Source organism: Struthio camelus, chromosome 5 (assembly GCF_040807025.1).
Source record: "Struthio camelus isolate bStrCam1 chromosome 5, bStrCam1.hap1, whole genome shotgun sequence".
In the NCBI taxonomy this organism is placed as follows: Eukaryota; Metazoa; Chordata; class Aves; order Struthioniformes; family Struthionidae; genus Struthio; species Struthio camelus.
The window spans coordinates 4,245,314-4,260,706 of NC_090946.1; the positions used below are offsets into that span (position 1 = coordinate 4,245,314).

The 15,393-nt window shown below is 51.3% G+C and overlaps 1 protein-coding gene across 5 annotated transcripts in view; it reads left to right on the forward strand.

Moving 5' to 3' along the window:
- Nucleotides 1-15,393, forward strand: part of MYRF (myelin regulatory factor) — an 83,614-nt gene that overhangs the window by 62,813 nt on the left and 5,408 nt on the right. For 2 of the 5 annotated variants that reach the window (XM_068944269.1, XM_068944273.1), the window contains exons 10-23: nt 61-171; nt 525-615; nt 2,446-2,646; nt 3,367-3,475; nt 4,157-4,266; nt 5,834-5,994; nt 6,563-6,635; nt 6,965-7,053; nt 7,957-8,025; nt 8,700-8,780; nt 12,197-12,282; nt 12,492-12,677; nt 13,559-13,852; nt 14,936-15,023. In XM_068944269.1, coding sequence (XP_068800370.1) covers nt 61-171; nt 525-615; nt 2,446-2,646; nt 3,367-3,475; nt 4,157-4,266; nt 5,834-5,994; nt 6,563-6,635; nt 6,965-7,053; nt 7,957-8,025; nt 8,700-8,780; nt 12,197-12,282; nt 12,492-12,677; nt 13,559-13,852; nt 14,936-15,023 — 1,749 coding nt within the window. The remainder of the gene's footprint in view (nt 1-60; nt 172-524; nt 616-2,445; nt 2,647-3,366; nt 3,476-4,156; nt 4,267-5,833; nt 5,995-6,562; nt 6,636-6,964; nt 7,054-7,956; nt 8,026-8,699; nt 8,781-12,196; nt 12,283-12,491; nt 12,678-13,558; nt 13,853-14,935; nt 15,024-15,393) is intronic. The other 3 variants (XM_068944270.1, XM_068944272.1, XM_068944271.1) reach the window with 3 other exon arrangements.

Below are 15,393 nucleotides of genomic sequence, written 5' to 3' on the forward strand. Positions count from 1 at the left end.
TTCCCTGAGGATCCTCCTCTCCAGCAGTGTCCTCACTCATGTCTGTTTTCCCTTCCCCAGGGTCAACTTGCCTCCAGAGCAGGTCACCAAGGTCACTGTGGGGCGGCTGCACTTCAGTGAGACCACAGCCAACAACATGCGGAAGAAAGGCAAACCCAACCCGGACCAGAGGTGAGGAGTGGGCGAGGCCTTCTCCAGGCTGTTCTTGGCACTCAGGGCCTGTGGATGTGCCAGCCCCTAGCTAGAGGAGTGTACCTGGAATCAGGGGGGTCAGGGGAATGGGGCCTGAATGCCAATGTGGAGGAAAGAGGGTGTCTCCTGTGCCCACAAGAAGGGCCTCTCCCACTGTATATAGGTTTGTGGATGCTGGCTGTGCCCCACAGCATAAGGGGAGGGAGGTGATATGCCAAGCCTGCCGTGATGGCCTGGTACTTGCAGCCTCGGAGATGAGCCAGACTCAGTAGTTCCCAGTGCATTGCTCCTGCCAGAGGAATGGCATCCTGATCTGTCTCCCCTCTTGTCAGGTATTTCATGCTTGTGGTAGCTCTGCAGGCACATGCCCAGAACCAGAACTACACGCTTGCAGCTCACATCTCTGAACGCATCATCGTCAGAGTAAGTCACCTGCTTGTCTCTACCTGACTTTTAGGATTCCTTTCTCCTTTCTCAGCCTCTTTGCTGGACTGCCTGGGCAATTGTCCTGCCTTTCTCTGTTTTTTCAGTTCTTTCCCCTCCCAGCCCTTGTCAACCTTCTCCAAAATATCCCTGCCTTGCCTGTAGCTATGCCTATCTGTGCCTGGGTTTTCACTCCAGCCTTTCCACACCTGCTGAACCGATGTGCTCTAATCAGAGCAGCCCCAAGGCATGCAAGAGTCTGTTGCAGGGAGACATGGACAGGGAAGGCGATCTGTTCTCCCAAGTTTGGACAGATGTCCAAGGGTAGATCTGTTTGGAGTGTGGGACCAGTCGATGTTGTTGGGATTCTGCAGTAGGGACAAGCCTCCAAGCACAGGGAAGACTGGCATGCCTTCCCAGGGCTGCACCTCTTGCAAATGCTAAGACAGCGGTGCTCAAATGTGAATGCATAGGAGCAGGAAAAGAAAGGTGCCACCCCCAGACTCCCAGCACTCTTTTGAGAGAGCTCTCAGGCATGAGGCCTGAAGACAGGAGCCTGTGGCTTCTGCAGGACAGGCTGTGAAGTTGTGATGGGCTGTGTCTGCCCTGCAGCCTTTTAAGTGCTTATCCATTTCCTCTAGCAAAGGGCTGGTGCAGGGGTAAAACACAAGCAGAGGACAGACGGGGACCTTAGAGTCTGCAGACAAGTAAGTACATGGCGAATTATGCAGCCTCCAGGATACCCAGCACAAAACCTTAGGGAACTGCAGACAGCCTGGACTGTCCAGTTCAACCCATGAGTTGGTCACAGGTACAGCAGGGCCTGCAGAAAACTATTGTAGTGGGGCAAGACGTCAGGATTCTAGGCCCAGGAGCAACAGCCATGTCATATACTGTCTCTTCCTGTAGACTTGGTGACTCCCAGCCCTTAGGAGAAAAGCTATGCAGTTCTGGTTGGAGTTGTTGAGGTCATTAGAACAGCTCTGAAAACTGAGATAACAGACATCTCAAGAAAGCAGGTCTGCACCTTTAGGGAGAGGAGCAGAGCAGGCACAACAACAGGCACAGCCTTGGTTCCTGTGGAGAGACACTTATAGAAGGCCAGCAGATGAATGCAAAGGCTGCCTCTGTTGTAAGCGCAGGCTAGGATCTGTTGCTAGGACTGGCAGTGGAGCTCTACCCCTGTCACTCTGTACTGCTGCAAAGCTCTGTCTCATATCTCCATGGCCTTGCTCATCCTCTGCTGGATCTACCTTGCCTGTCTGTCTAACTCCCTGCTGTCCCTCCTGTGAGGCTGGAGCCACAGATCAGCCTCAAAGTCATCACAGGGTCATAATTCAGGTTCACTGAGGGCTGGAGAGGGCAGCTCTGCCAGGATCCCAAGCCCTTGATCCCCAAATCTGCCTTTTGCTTCTCAGACCACCTGGATCAAGGTGTCCCAGTTTATCTGAGATCTTCCCCATCCCTGGTTCCCTTCTGGAAAACAAGGACACAGCTGTATCTTCAGGGTGTTTCTATTTATGCCCAACTTTGTTTTGCAGCTGTTTTCCCACCACACTAATGGGGATGACACTTTACTGGAATGGGGTGCCTGGTACTGTTCAGGCCACCATGGCAGCTTGTGGCTGTCTAATGTGCATCTATTTTCCGTGGCCTCTCCTGCTGTCCGGTCTCTCTGGCGTGTGCTTAGTGGGCTGGGTCTGTGGGTCCCTCCAGAAGTCCTCACTCTCTCCATATCTCAGAATGCTGCTGCCTAGCAGCACCTGAGTGTTTTTCTTCCTTGTTTTGTTACTGCTGCATTCCAGTCCCTGTTTTCATGTCTCTCTACAGGCCTCAAACCCTGGCCAGTTTGAGAGTGATAGTGATGTGCTCTGGCAGCGGGCACAACTCCCTGATACTGTCTTTCACCACGGCCGAGTTGGCATTAACACAGACCGCCCTGATGAAGCCCTCGTGGTCCATGGCAATGTGAAGGTCATGGGTTCGCTGATGCACCCTTCAGACATCCGAGTGAAGGAGGACATCCAGGAGGTAAGAGCTGGGCAAACGGGGCCAGGCTCAGAATGACTGAGGACCCGAAGAGGTACCACAGACAGTGTGAGTGTCCTTGTGAGCCTCTTTCAGCTGACGATTTTGACAGTAACATAGTCTTTCTGGAGAGGCTGTGAGCTGCCTCTATTGACCAGACTGGAAATACCTCAGAAGCGCAGCTGTTCCTATCTGTCCCAAACACAGACTGCCCAGTGCGTCCTAGGGAGTATTGACTGTTCCACTGCTAGCCAGAAGTAGAAATTGCAGAAGTGGCAAGCCTGGAAACATCTGAATACCTCAGTCAGCACATTGAGACCTGAAAGAGCCTGGATGAAAGGCTCAGCTCTGCTCTGCTCTTAAAATCTTTCAGCTGGATGTGGCTCTACAAAAAAGCTAGATGCAATAAAGTCTCATATTTATGAGAACTGTCTCTGTCCTGTGCCTGGGTGAGCAATGGGGCTCAGTCTTCTCCTGGCTTCACTATCCAAGAAACATATCCAGTGACAAGAACTGGAGACTAACCCCAGTGCAAATGCTATTTGTCCACATGACTGGTCTGAGTCAAGTTCAGGGCTGTCTCATGAAGTGCCTCATGCCTTTGAGACCAATTGCAAAGGCATTACCATAAGCCGTAGTGCATTTTGCTGCTTGGGGTCAGCGTTATGGGAACTTAGGAAGCAACTCTCAATTTATGAGTTCCATGTGTCTGTTTTGTCCCAGGTGGACACCACAGAGCAACTGAAGAGGATCTCCCGTATGCGGCTAGTACACTACAACTACAAGCCTGAGTTTGCAGCCACTGTGGGCATTGACAACACCCCTGAGACAGGTAGGGCCCCTGCTGCACACTGTGGTGCCCTGCTTATGTCTGCAATGCTGTGCCTTGCATTTTGCAACCTACAGTGACACTTTGTTTGCAGTGCCCAATGCCACTGCCCTGGCTTGCCTGGCAGCTATAGCATGCCTGCCAGCTCTGCCCTGGGGCAACCCCCAGAGTGGTAGAGACATGTGTGGTATGGGGGTAGGAGAGAGGGGGCTTCTAATCACCTCAAATTTAAGCATCTAATGAAGTTCCCTTTTAGTGAGTAATAGAGAAAATGGCACCTGTCTTAAGTAGCTCAGAGCCCCTCTCTTGGGGTGTGATAAGGCTTCTCCAAATTCACACTTCTTTTCAGGGATACAGAGGGTGCCTGGACACAGCTGTGTGCTACAGCAAGGTTATGTGAATACCCCGTCCCCATAATGTGAGAACTAGCCGAGACTGAATAGCCTTCACAATTCTTCATTCACTCCTCTGCTGGTGAACCTCAGTGGTGTATAGGCTGCCCAAGCCATGGATCCTCTGATGAGCTCTGGCTGGCCCTGCACAGGCCAGGATGAGTGGGGGAGTGCCCTGGAACCACTACCAGTGCAGAGGGGTCCTGCCAACAACCCCATGGGCTAGAGAAAGAGTTGCAGCAGGATGAGCCCTGCCTAGACTACTGTGACCTACTGTGCCATTTCCACCCAGGTGTCATTGCTCAGGAAGTAAAGGAGATCCTCCCGGAAGCTGTGAAGGACACTGGGGACCTGGTCTTTTCTAATGGGAAGACCCTTGAGAACTTCCTGGTAGTGAACAAGGTCAGTGGCAGTCTGAAGGGAAAAGGAGAGCCAATGAGGCTGGGGAGGCCATTGAACTGGGGTCAGGGGAGCTGTGGCGAGAAGTTGCTTTCCTGTTTTTCTTAGCATAAGTTGGAAATGGAAGAGTGAAAATGTGATGCCTGGGAAATGGTTCTCAGCCAATACCACCTGTTTGAGTTTCAGACCTGGTTGATCTTTCAAGTGTCAGGAGCAGACCTGAATGGACAGCAGAAACCAACAGGGAAGAAGTAGCCTGATGTTGCTGGAAGTTGGCAGCAACTCCCTCAGGAAGGGCTTCTTGTTGGCAGTGTCTTGTAGGGAGGCTCTTACTCGTAATCTTTCCTTTCTAGATTAGATAAAGGGATTATGTCAAGATAACCCAGAGTACCTGGCAGCCTGACCTCTCCCCAGCCTATGGCAGCCTGCTTGCTGCTCTGGGCATTGAGGGGATAGTCTCCCATGGCATACGTCCATACTGTTCTCTCAAAGCTGCCAGCTGTCTCTTGCATCACTCTGTCCTTGCTGCCCAGAGCAGGAATGGCCAGGACTTGAACTTAGTGCCTTGTTTCTCTTTTGTGGGAGGCTAGATCCCTGCAGTTACATCACCAACTTGCAGCAGCTGGGAGCAGGAGCTTTTGGATTTTTTTGTCCCACCTGCACGTGGCCAGCCTGTTGCTGTTTGCCAGCCCTCAAACCAGAGCTGGGCAGAGTATTCTTGCATGGTGCACACTGCAAAAAAGCATGTTACAGCAAGCTGTGTGGTTTACCCTAGCTTAGCTCTTCAGCCTCTGAAGAGACATCCATCTCCTACAGCAAATTATTCATGGCATCTAAGATCCTCTGTTCTCAGCACTGAACCAGTGCACAAATGAGATGTGCTGCCTTAGGGAGCTCTGTATGGGGATGTGAAATAGTACAGCCCAAGGGTGATAAGAGACAGAAGTGAGTGTTCAGGTGTGATGCCACAGTGCCAGCTGCAATATATGGGACATAGTTGCAGTTGTGCTGGAGAGAGATGCTTGTGCTGGAACACCCTGCCTTTACCAGAGAGGCTGCAGAAGGAAGATCGCTCTCCACAGAGACTTCTGAATTTGGGCTGTACGTTGATCTGAATCCAATGCTTGTTGATTAGTGCTGCAAAATAACTCCAACAGCACTGTAGAGTTGGGGAGGAGCGGAGGAGCAGAGAAGGGATAGATGGGGGCATTATTTGATTTCACTGTGGGTCCTTAATGAAGAGGAGGACTTTGTGTCTGTCCTTTTGGACTGAGGAGAACTGTCCAGTTTCGCACCAGCAAGGCACACAGTTCTTGGGGAATCTGCTCTAACATTTATTGTTTTGACATGGTTTGAAGAGATTATCTCTTGTTCTCACATCTAGGAGCTGTAGAGATCTAGGTGTGTCCTGCTGGGTGGTTCCTTCCCCTCCTCAGTGCTGGGTATTTTTGCGTAATCTTTCTCCTGGGGTAGGGCATGGGATAGCAATCTGAGTGGCTGGACCCAGGATGAGAAGCAGGAGTGCCTCCACATGCCAGGCCCCTCAGACTTCAGACCTGTTCCCTGGCAGGAGCGGATATTCATGGAGAATGTGGGAGCTGTGAAGGAGCTATGCAAACTGACAGACAACCTGGAGACCCGCATCGATGAGCTGGAAAGGTGGAGTCATAAACTGGCCAAACTCAAGCGGCTGGATAGCATGAAGTCAACTGTGAGCTCTGGGGCATTCAGGTACAGACATGCTGAGGGCAAGGGAGCAAAAGGGATGTTTCCCTGAAAGCTCAGGCAGCCTTAAATGCCATCTCATTTTGGGAAAGTGAAGCTGAGAAGGAACTGGGGGGAAATCTTCCCCCTGGGTACTGTCAGCTCAGCCTGGGAACAGTGGAGTATTGACAGTTGCCGTTTGGCCTGTGGTAGATTCAGGGTTCTGAAACTGATGAGACAGGTCTGCCAAGCACTTCCCAACATCTTGCTCTCAGACGAGCCCAAAGAAACCTAGTATGAGATTACCTCCTCATTCCTGGAGAGCTAGTGAGCGACTTTCTCAAGGTGAAGAGTTTCTCACGCTTCCAAAGTCATCCTGCTGACCCTAGTCTGCTTGTGTGGGTTTTGGGGCAGAGTTCAGGCTCTTTGGGCAATGCACCAGCACTGTATCTGGCCCCTGAAGCAGGCTGAATGACAATGAGTTTGTAACTGTTGTGTCAGAGACTCCTCCTCTACATGCACATTTTTTGTCTGAGACTTGCTCTGAGTGCAGTGCCCTGCACAGCTCAGCATAATTCCTCCTTTCTCCTTGCAGCCAAACAGGAAGCCAGTTCAGCCGTGCAGGAAGTGTACCCCACAAAAAAAGGCCACACAAAGTAGCCAGCAAGGTAAGGAACCGTTCCTAAAGAACAGTGCTGTGCAGGGGGGAGATTGTCTGTACAGAAATAGTTGTCCGCATTATTCTCATGTCTTCTCCTATGCATGTTACAGAGGGGAGACTCTTTTAGCTCCCATTTTCCTGCTCTCTCCTACCTTTGGCAGCATTTTAGTCCATGCCTTTCAAAAACATTATCTGGCTTCTGCTCTGAGGAGTTCAGGTCTTGCAGGGAAGCAGGAAGAGAGCTTTGTATGGGCTGGGTGAGATGGGCTGTATTCTGAAGTAGAGGGCTAGAGTGGTAAGGCACCCTGAGCAGTTCTTCTGGTGTTTCTCTTGCAGTCACCATCAGTTGTTCCGGAACAAGCCTGCATCAGCCAGCGCTTCCTGCAAGGCACTATCATTGCCCTGGTCATCATCATGGCATTCAGGTAAGACTGCATATCCAGTCTACCTCTTCTCTACACTGACTAGAAGGGACTTTCCTCAGACTTCCCAGCACAGCGGGGACTAGACTTGGGGGATCCTCCCAGCCCCAACTGCGGTGGGCTGGTCAGGGCCACCCTCTTCCCAGCTGTGTAGCATGCTGGGGATCCCTGCTGCCAGCTGGAGGAATGATTTTCCCCTCTCACCACATGGGTGTTGTCGCTGCCCTTGCTGGAATAAGGAGGACCAGCTCTCCTCGGTGTCAGGAGACTGACATCTGCTTGCCCAGGCCTCATATACCATACCTGGCTACATCTGCAGGCCTCTGTCTGGCACTAGCCAGACTCTTGTCTCCCTCAACATAAACTTCCTCATCTGACACACTAGCATTTACCCAATCCCTAGCCCTTGCAGTGCCACCCCAGTACCCATTCAAGTCTGGGGGGAGGAGGCACGTGGATCACTTGTTGTCTTAGTTCAGCAGCTCTCTCCTCTCTGTCATTTGTCCTGCTGAGCTGAGAGATGCGCTGAACAAACAGTCTGTCTCCCTGCAACTCATTGACGGCCTGGACCAGGGTGACCAAGCTGGCCATGCTGGAAGTGCTGGATTTCCTTCAGTTCCCAGAAATGGTGTCACTTCTCACTGCAATCTCAAGGGTTCCCAGCATCAGTCTGTGGGGTGGCAGGGAAATATGTAGGTGCCCTGTGAGACATCTTTCCCTGTCACCGCTGCCTCCCCCCCCCCACTACACTTCTCCTCAGAACAAGCAGGCCCGGCTTTCACTGCTATCTATGCGGTGGACAGTGAGAGGCGGTGGACCTACAGCTACTTTCATGGGCTGTAAATCCCTTGGAAGCAGATCAGCATCATGACATGTCGCAGCCTATAATTCTGTCCATCTTTCCAGTGTGGTGTCCATGTCCACTCTCTACGTGCTGAGCTTGCGCAATGAGGAGGACCTTGTGGATATTGATGGGTAGGTAGCTCTGGGTTCTGTGGGAAAGATGAGGTGACTGGGGAAACTCTGAGATACAAATAGCTGCAGGGTGATTGACCACAGTTCCAGTAATACAAGCTGTAAAGACAACTAAATGCATCCTTACGTCCAAGTCTGATGTCAGGAAAGTTATATGGAGTTAAAAGTGAGGAAGGAAGAAGGAAAAGAAAATATCCCATTGTTTGGCTGCTCACATATCTACTCGTGGCCTGTCTAAATGTTATTTGGATGCCTCTTCAGCTGGACTGAAACAGCATAGCCGCACTGATTGCTGTGGGACTGAAGCAATCTGTGCTAGGTGAGGGTTTTCCTTCTACAAACTGTGTCCTTAGTGTGGGGAGAGCAGCCAGGGAATGGCCCCAGCCCAGCAAGCTTGCACACGGACAGCCTGTGCTGGGCATTTAGTGTCAGCACATTTTTACTCCTTTTGAAGCTCGCATTACTAGATAATGAGTTTCTTTTTCTCTCTCTCCCTGTCCTATTTCTCTCCTTCCTGTTCTGGTTACTTCTCTCATCTAACCCAATTTCTTTCCACTATCTCTTTAATTTTTCCCTTTCTTGTCTTTTCATTTCCATTATCTTTTCTGTTCTCTTTAATTCTCTTCTGTTCTCTTCCTCTACCAACCTTCCCTTCTCCCTTCACCACCCTGTAGCTCTTTTGCTGTGCCCACTGCCTGTCTCTTGGCACTCTTTCGGCACAGGGGTCCTGGGATCCCGGTCGCTCTATGCCCACGGTATGTTACTCTTTCATTATCCTATTATTTAATTGCTGTATCCCTTTTCTCAATCCTTCTTCTTTTTCTTCCATCGGCACCATAGAAAGCAAAGAATCCTGAGCAAAATGTGAAGGCAAAGAGAGTGATATGAATATCCTTCAGCAAGTAGGATTCCAACAGGAAGGATGATGGACCTCATCGGGCAATATGGAAGGGACATTAGGATTAGGCGACTGAAGAACCACTTCATCAAAGGCTGAATAAAGAATTTACATATTGTAGGTAGAGCAGGAATGGGCAGTCCGAAAGGAGTGAAGACAATATGTAAAAAGGATAAAGACTTCAAAGAGTTAGCTAAAAGGATATTCCCACCTCTTTGTATGTGAATAGCTTTATTGTGAAAGGTCACCCTGGTGCAGAGGACAGCTTAGTGTGAGGAAAAAGGACAGAAAAAAAACCTAAATCACTTCTTTTTATAAACCATCACCACAGGGAATATTTGGAAAGATCTTGACCCAGTTCTTCTGGTATCTGACTCAGCAACAGGCAAGTAACTGAAGTGTTGGGCTGCTCAATAAACTCAACTCCTGTATTTTACAGCTCTAGGAAAAGTAAAATCTTTAAAAGAAAAAAAAGGATTGTCTTTGGGAGGTACGGCCTTGCACATCTTACACAGGGAAAGCGGGCTGCCTTACTAATTAGGAACAGAACTGTAAAACATCTCAATTAATGTGAACTGCAGGGATGCAGTAACATACTTTCCTTAAAAGGAAAACATATCTTATCTGTTTATCAGAATCCTTTGAACAAGTCAGCAAAATACTGCATAAACACCAATGCAAGGCACAATTAATGTGTTCTTTTAAGGACTCCACAGCAGAATCAAAGAAGCACAGAATAGTTGAGGTTGGAAGGGCCCTCTGCAGCTCATCTAGTCCAATCCCCCTGCTCAAGCAGGGTCACCTAGAACACGTTGCCCAGGATCGCCTCCAGGCGGGTTTTGAATAGCTCCAGCGAAGGAGACTCCACTACCTCTCTGGGCAACCTGGTCCAGTGCTCAGTCACCCTCTCCGGAAAGAAGCTTGTCCTCAGGTCCAGATGGAACTTCCTGGCTTCCAGTTTCTGCCCGTTGCCTCTTGTCCTGTCACTGGCCACCACAGAGACGAGCCTGGCCCCCATCCTCGCGACAGCCTCCCTCCAGATACTTGGACACGTTGATGAGATCGCCGCTCAGTCGTCTCTTCTCCAGGCTCATCAGGCCCAGCTCTCACAGCCTTTCTGCAGAGGAGAGATGCTCCAGTCCCCCCCTCCCCCCCATCCTCTTTGTAGCCCTCCACTGAACTCGCTCCAGTAGTGTCGTGTCTCTCTCTCTCTCATACTGGGGAGCCCAGAATTGGAGCCACTACTCCACATGTGGCCACACCAGGGCTGAGGAGATGGGGAGGAGCACCGCCCTCCACCTGCTGGCAACACTCTTCCTCAGGCACCCCAGGATCCCCTTGGCCTTCTCGGCCACAAGGCCACATTGCTGCCTCATGCTTCACTTGTTGTCCTCCAGCACTCCCAGCTCCTTCTCTGCAGAGCTGCTTTCCAGCAGGTCAGCCCCCCCACTCTCTCTCCCTCCCTCCCTCCCCCAAGCCTGTCCTGCTGCTTGTGGGGGGTGTGGGTCTTCCTCCCTAGGTGCAGCACCCTACACTTGCCTTTGTTGAACTGCAGCAGGTTCCTCTCCGCCCAGCTCGCCAGCCTGCCCAGGTGCCTCGGCATGGCAGCACAGCCTCCTGGTGTGTCAGCCACTCTGCTCACCTTTGGAGCATCAGCAAACTTGCTGAGGGGGCACTCTGTGCCTTCCTCCAGCTCCTCGAGGAAGACATTGAACAAGACTGGAGCCAGCACTGACCCCTGCGGCACACCGCCAGCTACAGGCCTCCAACTAGACTCTGCGCCACTCACCACCACCCTCCGAGCTCTGCCAGCCAGCCAGTTCTCCATCCACCTCACTGCACACTCATCTCAGCCACACTTCCTCAGTTCACCTGGGAGGATGTGATGGCAGGCAGCGTCCAAAGCCTCGCTGAAGTCCAGGGAGACAACAGCCACTGCTCTGCCCTCACCTACCCAGCCAGTCCTTCCAGCACAGAAGGCTAGCACATTGCTCAAGCATCACTTCCCTTTGGTGAATGTTTCACAAGAGGCTATTTAAAAAGTTAGTGGCCATGAGATGCAAGATAGAGCCATGTATGAAAAATGTTGACTAGACAGGAGGAACATGAGGGACACTGGTAGATTTTTCAGCTAGACTAAAAGTTAGCACCAGAGAGTGATGCCCACATTGCCTCTAGGAGAATAGTGTTGTGTCTTCTTTCATGAGGAAAGAAATATATGTAATGAGGTATGTCTTTCAGGTGACCAAATGGTATTTTCATTTCTCTAAATGAGTAATGACTATATTTATCTTTGAGAAGCCTTGCATTGGCACAGAACAAGCAAAATGTGGGATAGAAAACACTGAGCAGCTCCTATGCCTCAGGGGCCCTGGACAGGAACTCTTAAACATCTTTGTTAGGAGTGTAAAAAAATCTCTGCTCAGTCTGTGAAGGTGAGACACTGCATTCCTCCCATCTCTCTGCAGGCAGTAGCTGAAGTGCCCAGAATTGGTGTTGCTCCAGGCTGCCTGTATGGACAGTGGAGAGAAACAGGTAGCCGGAGACAGCAGCCCCTTCCCCATTCAAATCTGACTTGCCCTCTGGAGATGCCTATGGCAGCTCTGTTCAGGTCTTAGAAGCTTCAGTGCAATGCCTGAAATTATGTAGGATGATTCTGGGTTGGATTGTTTGTATTTCTTAAAAACAAGATGAGGAGTAATCTGTCTCTGATAGATAAAGGTCACTGCCCTTAAAGAATGGTGAGTGCTTGGAGTCCTCTCTGGCCTAGTGTGTTGAGACCCTGGCATTGGGCATGAGCATGCGCATAGAGGCTCCCAGACATGGGGATTCTCAGTGCCGCTGTGTGGTGAGAATGCTGTGCCCCAGGGTCTACGGTCATAAAGTCACCCAAGAGATCAATATTAGAAAACAAGTTCCCTGAGGATTATTCCACAGTGAGCGCTGAGGGAACATTAATAGTTTCCTCTGAACCAGCTGGGATTAGTTCCTGACAGCCACGTGGTGCTCAGGCCAGTCTACTGTGGCATTTTCTAATTCTCTTTGCTGTCTTTGTGGTTTGGGTACCTCTCTCCCCTTTCCTGTATTGCTCTCCTTTCCATGATCACTCCGTTCTGTCTCATAGTCTGCTCCTCTTCACTGCTGCACTCTTCATGTCTGCTCTTGCTCCACATACCAGGTTACATCACCCCACTCACTGCTACAGTCACTTCTGCACATAAAAATTATGTCCCCTGTGCTAGAGGTTTTCACATGTATTTTCCTGCATTTTAGGTCAAATCAGAACTCTGATAAAACTCAGTTGGCACCATCCACAGTCGCGTCAGATAAAGCCAGTGATAGGACCCCTACACACCAAGGTAGGTCACAGCATGGCAGAGTGCCAGCCAGAAAAGCACTATGTATTGTGGTGCAGAGTAATGAACATGGATGCACCTCTGTGGTAGGGGCTCACTGGCACTGTCCTGCCTTTGTATTGGGTGGTCCTGAGGCTGTGGTTTTGTGGAGAGGATGCCCAGGACTCTAAGTGCTGCTGCCGTTAGATGCCCCCTCCCTTGGCTTACTCCAGGTGTCCCTGCTGTTTGCCCTGCAGTCACAGCGAATGCGCATGATTCTGTCTACGGCTCACCTGGCCAAAGTGTGCTAGCGTGCTTCAATCCACCGTGTTTCTCCACGTGCTGCTCTGCTGCTCCCACCAATGTCTCCTCCATTGCCCTCTCTGAGACCAGCCCCACTCGTGTCACTAACCGGACAGGTAAGTACCAGTCCACCAAGAAGGAAGTGCTGGGACAATGCTGAGGTGCATCAGTCCCACCATTGCTTCATCTCATGGTGCTAGCCCCTCTCAGCTCATTTTCTTCCTCTGCACCTTGTGAAAAGGACATGCAACCCGGCCTTCGAAAGATACCTGGTTTCATCAACACCTGCTGCTTGGAGGTGTTGAGACCTGCTCCAGCAGGCAGCCTGTGGGGCAAAGTGTGATTGCTGGGCTGATCAGCCTTTACTGCCAGTGTGGCATATTACAAGCATTCATGGTCATGCTGCTGGGGTAAGTGGGGACTGGAAGGTCTCTGGCAGCTGCCTGCTTTGCCAGTATGGGGCTGTGAGAGGTTAGGCTGGGCTGGCCAACATGCCTGAGCAGCTGTCCCTTGCAGCCTGGCCTCATTCCTGTGTTCGTTATGAGCAGTATTTTGACAGGCCATGAGGTATGCTGTCTCTTGGCTGCCCGAGCAAGGCTTTTGCAAGCTTGTTTGCTGTCACTGTTGCAAGAGGAACAATGCTTCGGGCAGTACCTGTAGAGCCCTAAAACCCCTTAACCCTGTCTTAAACACTGCATCTAATAAGACCACAGGTCTGTGCCCCCCCACTTTGTTCCCGCAGCCTGTCGTAGCTTCCCTTTGCTGCGGTGATCCCATCATTCCCTTCACACGCACAGGGCTAGGAGGCCTCAGCTGCTCATAAAGGCTATAAAGTAGGGACAGAACAAACCTCCGACCTTGTAGCTGTTCCCTCTGCATTGGTCCCTTCCCTGCAGGTGAGCTGAGGCTCCCTGGGGCCTCAGAAGTTGGGAGTGCTGCCTGCTCTCTTTAAGTCACCTGAACACAATCTTTCTCTCTCTCTTTCCTTTCTTCACAGACCAAAGTCAGACCTCACTTCTGCCAGTGACAAATATCAAAGCCAAATCCAGGGGTGTCACCGGGAAAGCAACCTCCTACACCAAGTGGCCAAAGACACCTGACAGGTCTCAGAGCTTCGGCAGCCCCAATGCCAGCCCCTCCTCCCCTTTCACCCACGTCCAGGGCAAATCCAAGTACATCTCCAACCTCTCGCTCTCCCGCAGCAACTCGCCGCTGGCGCAGGCCCGGCAGCAGCGCAGTGTCAAGCAGCCAGTGAGCGAGTGGCCCCGTGCAGAGGATCCTGGCACGGATGGTAGGTGGGCCCCCTTCTTTTCCATCCCTGTGAAAACACTGTTTTCCTGGGCTGCATCCTGGCAGCCTTCTGCATCCTCACCAACTGAGGCTTATCTGTCGTCCTTGGCCTGCTCACTGTGTCCCTATATTGTGCCAGAGCTGTGCAGGCCCCAGGTCTTCTGGTGCAGTCAGATTCAACATCCAGCCCTCCCCTTCCTTCCCCACATGGCCTGCACTTTCTGGCCATGTTAGCCAGCTGCCTGGTTGCTTTCTTGAGCTTTCCCAGTTCCCTTTTGAGACTACCATGCCAACATCTCCTTTCCTACTCCCATCACAGCTTGCTCGGCTATTTCTAAATCAGACCTAGAGGAATATACACAGATTCAGACATGGTGGCATCAGAAAGGTGTGCTAATTACCAGCCCATGGCACAGTCTGGGACACCCTTTCTCAGGTGCAGGAGGCAGGCCCACGAGTATCCCTTCATCTGTCACCCAGCTCCCTCAGTGCAGTGTAGAGCAACAATCAAATCCTCAGAGCAGCTGTGGGGTGACCTTGCTTAGATAAGGTACCCTGCTGTCTAACATGAGACCAACATCCAGCCATAGAGCAGAAGACTCCAGGCTGCAGGGAGAGGGGCACATGGCAAGAGTGTAGGACCGGAGCTCAGACTGGCAAGGGTGCCATGTCTTGCTAGCAGAGGTGATTAAAAAGATGTACAGTAAGCAGTGCCTAAGGAGTTTGGGACCCCTTCTTTGTCAGTAAGCAATTGCACTCCCCACCATGAAGTTTCACACTCAAGTTCAGGTCTAGGTGCTAGGAGCAAGAGGGATGAGTGCTCAGCTGCCTGTGTTATCCCAGGGCTGGTGAGCTCACAACTCCTCCAGCAGCCAAGCCAGGTCATGGCAAAGCAGGGTATGACCATTGGGAGCAGTGTATGCTTGCTCACCCAGATCATTACTTGACATGGTGTTAGCACAGGCCGACAGCAATCAGACCCCCTCCTCTGACGACACAATGATGAGTAAAGGCAGTCTCAGTGCCAGACATCCCTTCCAGCTCTCCCTTTGCTCCTCTTAAATGGTCTGTCTCACACTCACAGGGCCAAGTCCAGTGCTGCACTCCATCCGGATCTTGGAGATCAATGTGGCCATCGAGTCCCAGTACTGTGCAGCCAGCGATGCTTGCAGGTGAGCGAGGCAGGGCTTGCTGCCAGTGCTCTGGTGGTAGCAGTGTTGTGGAAGCTCCAGTAAAAGGAGTAGATAGCCAGCTCCTGGAGCCTCGTGCTTTTTCTCTCCTGCTGCTGTCCCAAGGTAGCCCATGTTTTGCCCCTTGGACAGAGGTGCTGGGGACTGGCTTTGGCCTCAATCCGTGCTCCTTTGCTAAGACTGCCAGGAGGAAGAGTGCTGCCTCTCAGGACAATGATTTGGTGATGAGCTTGTCCTTGGGAACTAGCCTCGGAACCCCTTCCTTCTGAAGTCCCAGCCAAATAGAGACTATGGGTCCTGTCCTGGGACATCTTACAGCAGGATGAACTGAAGCTGCAAAGTCTAATGCTCT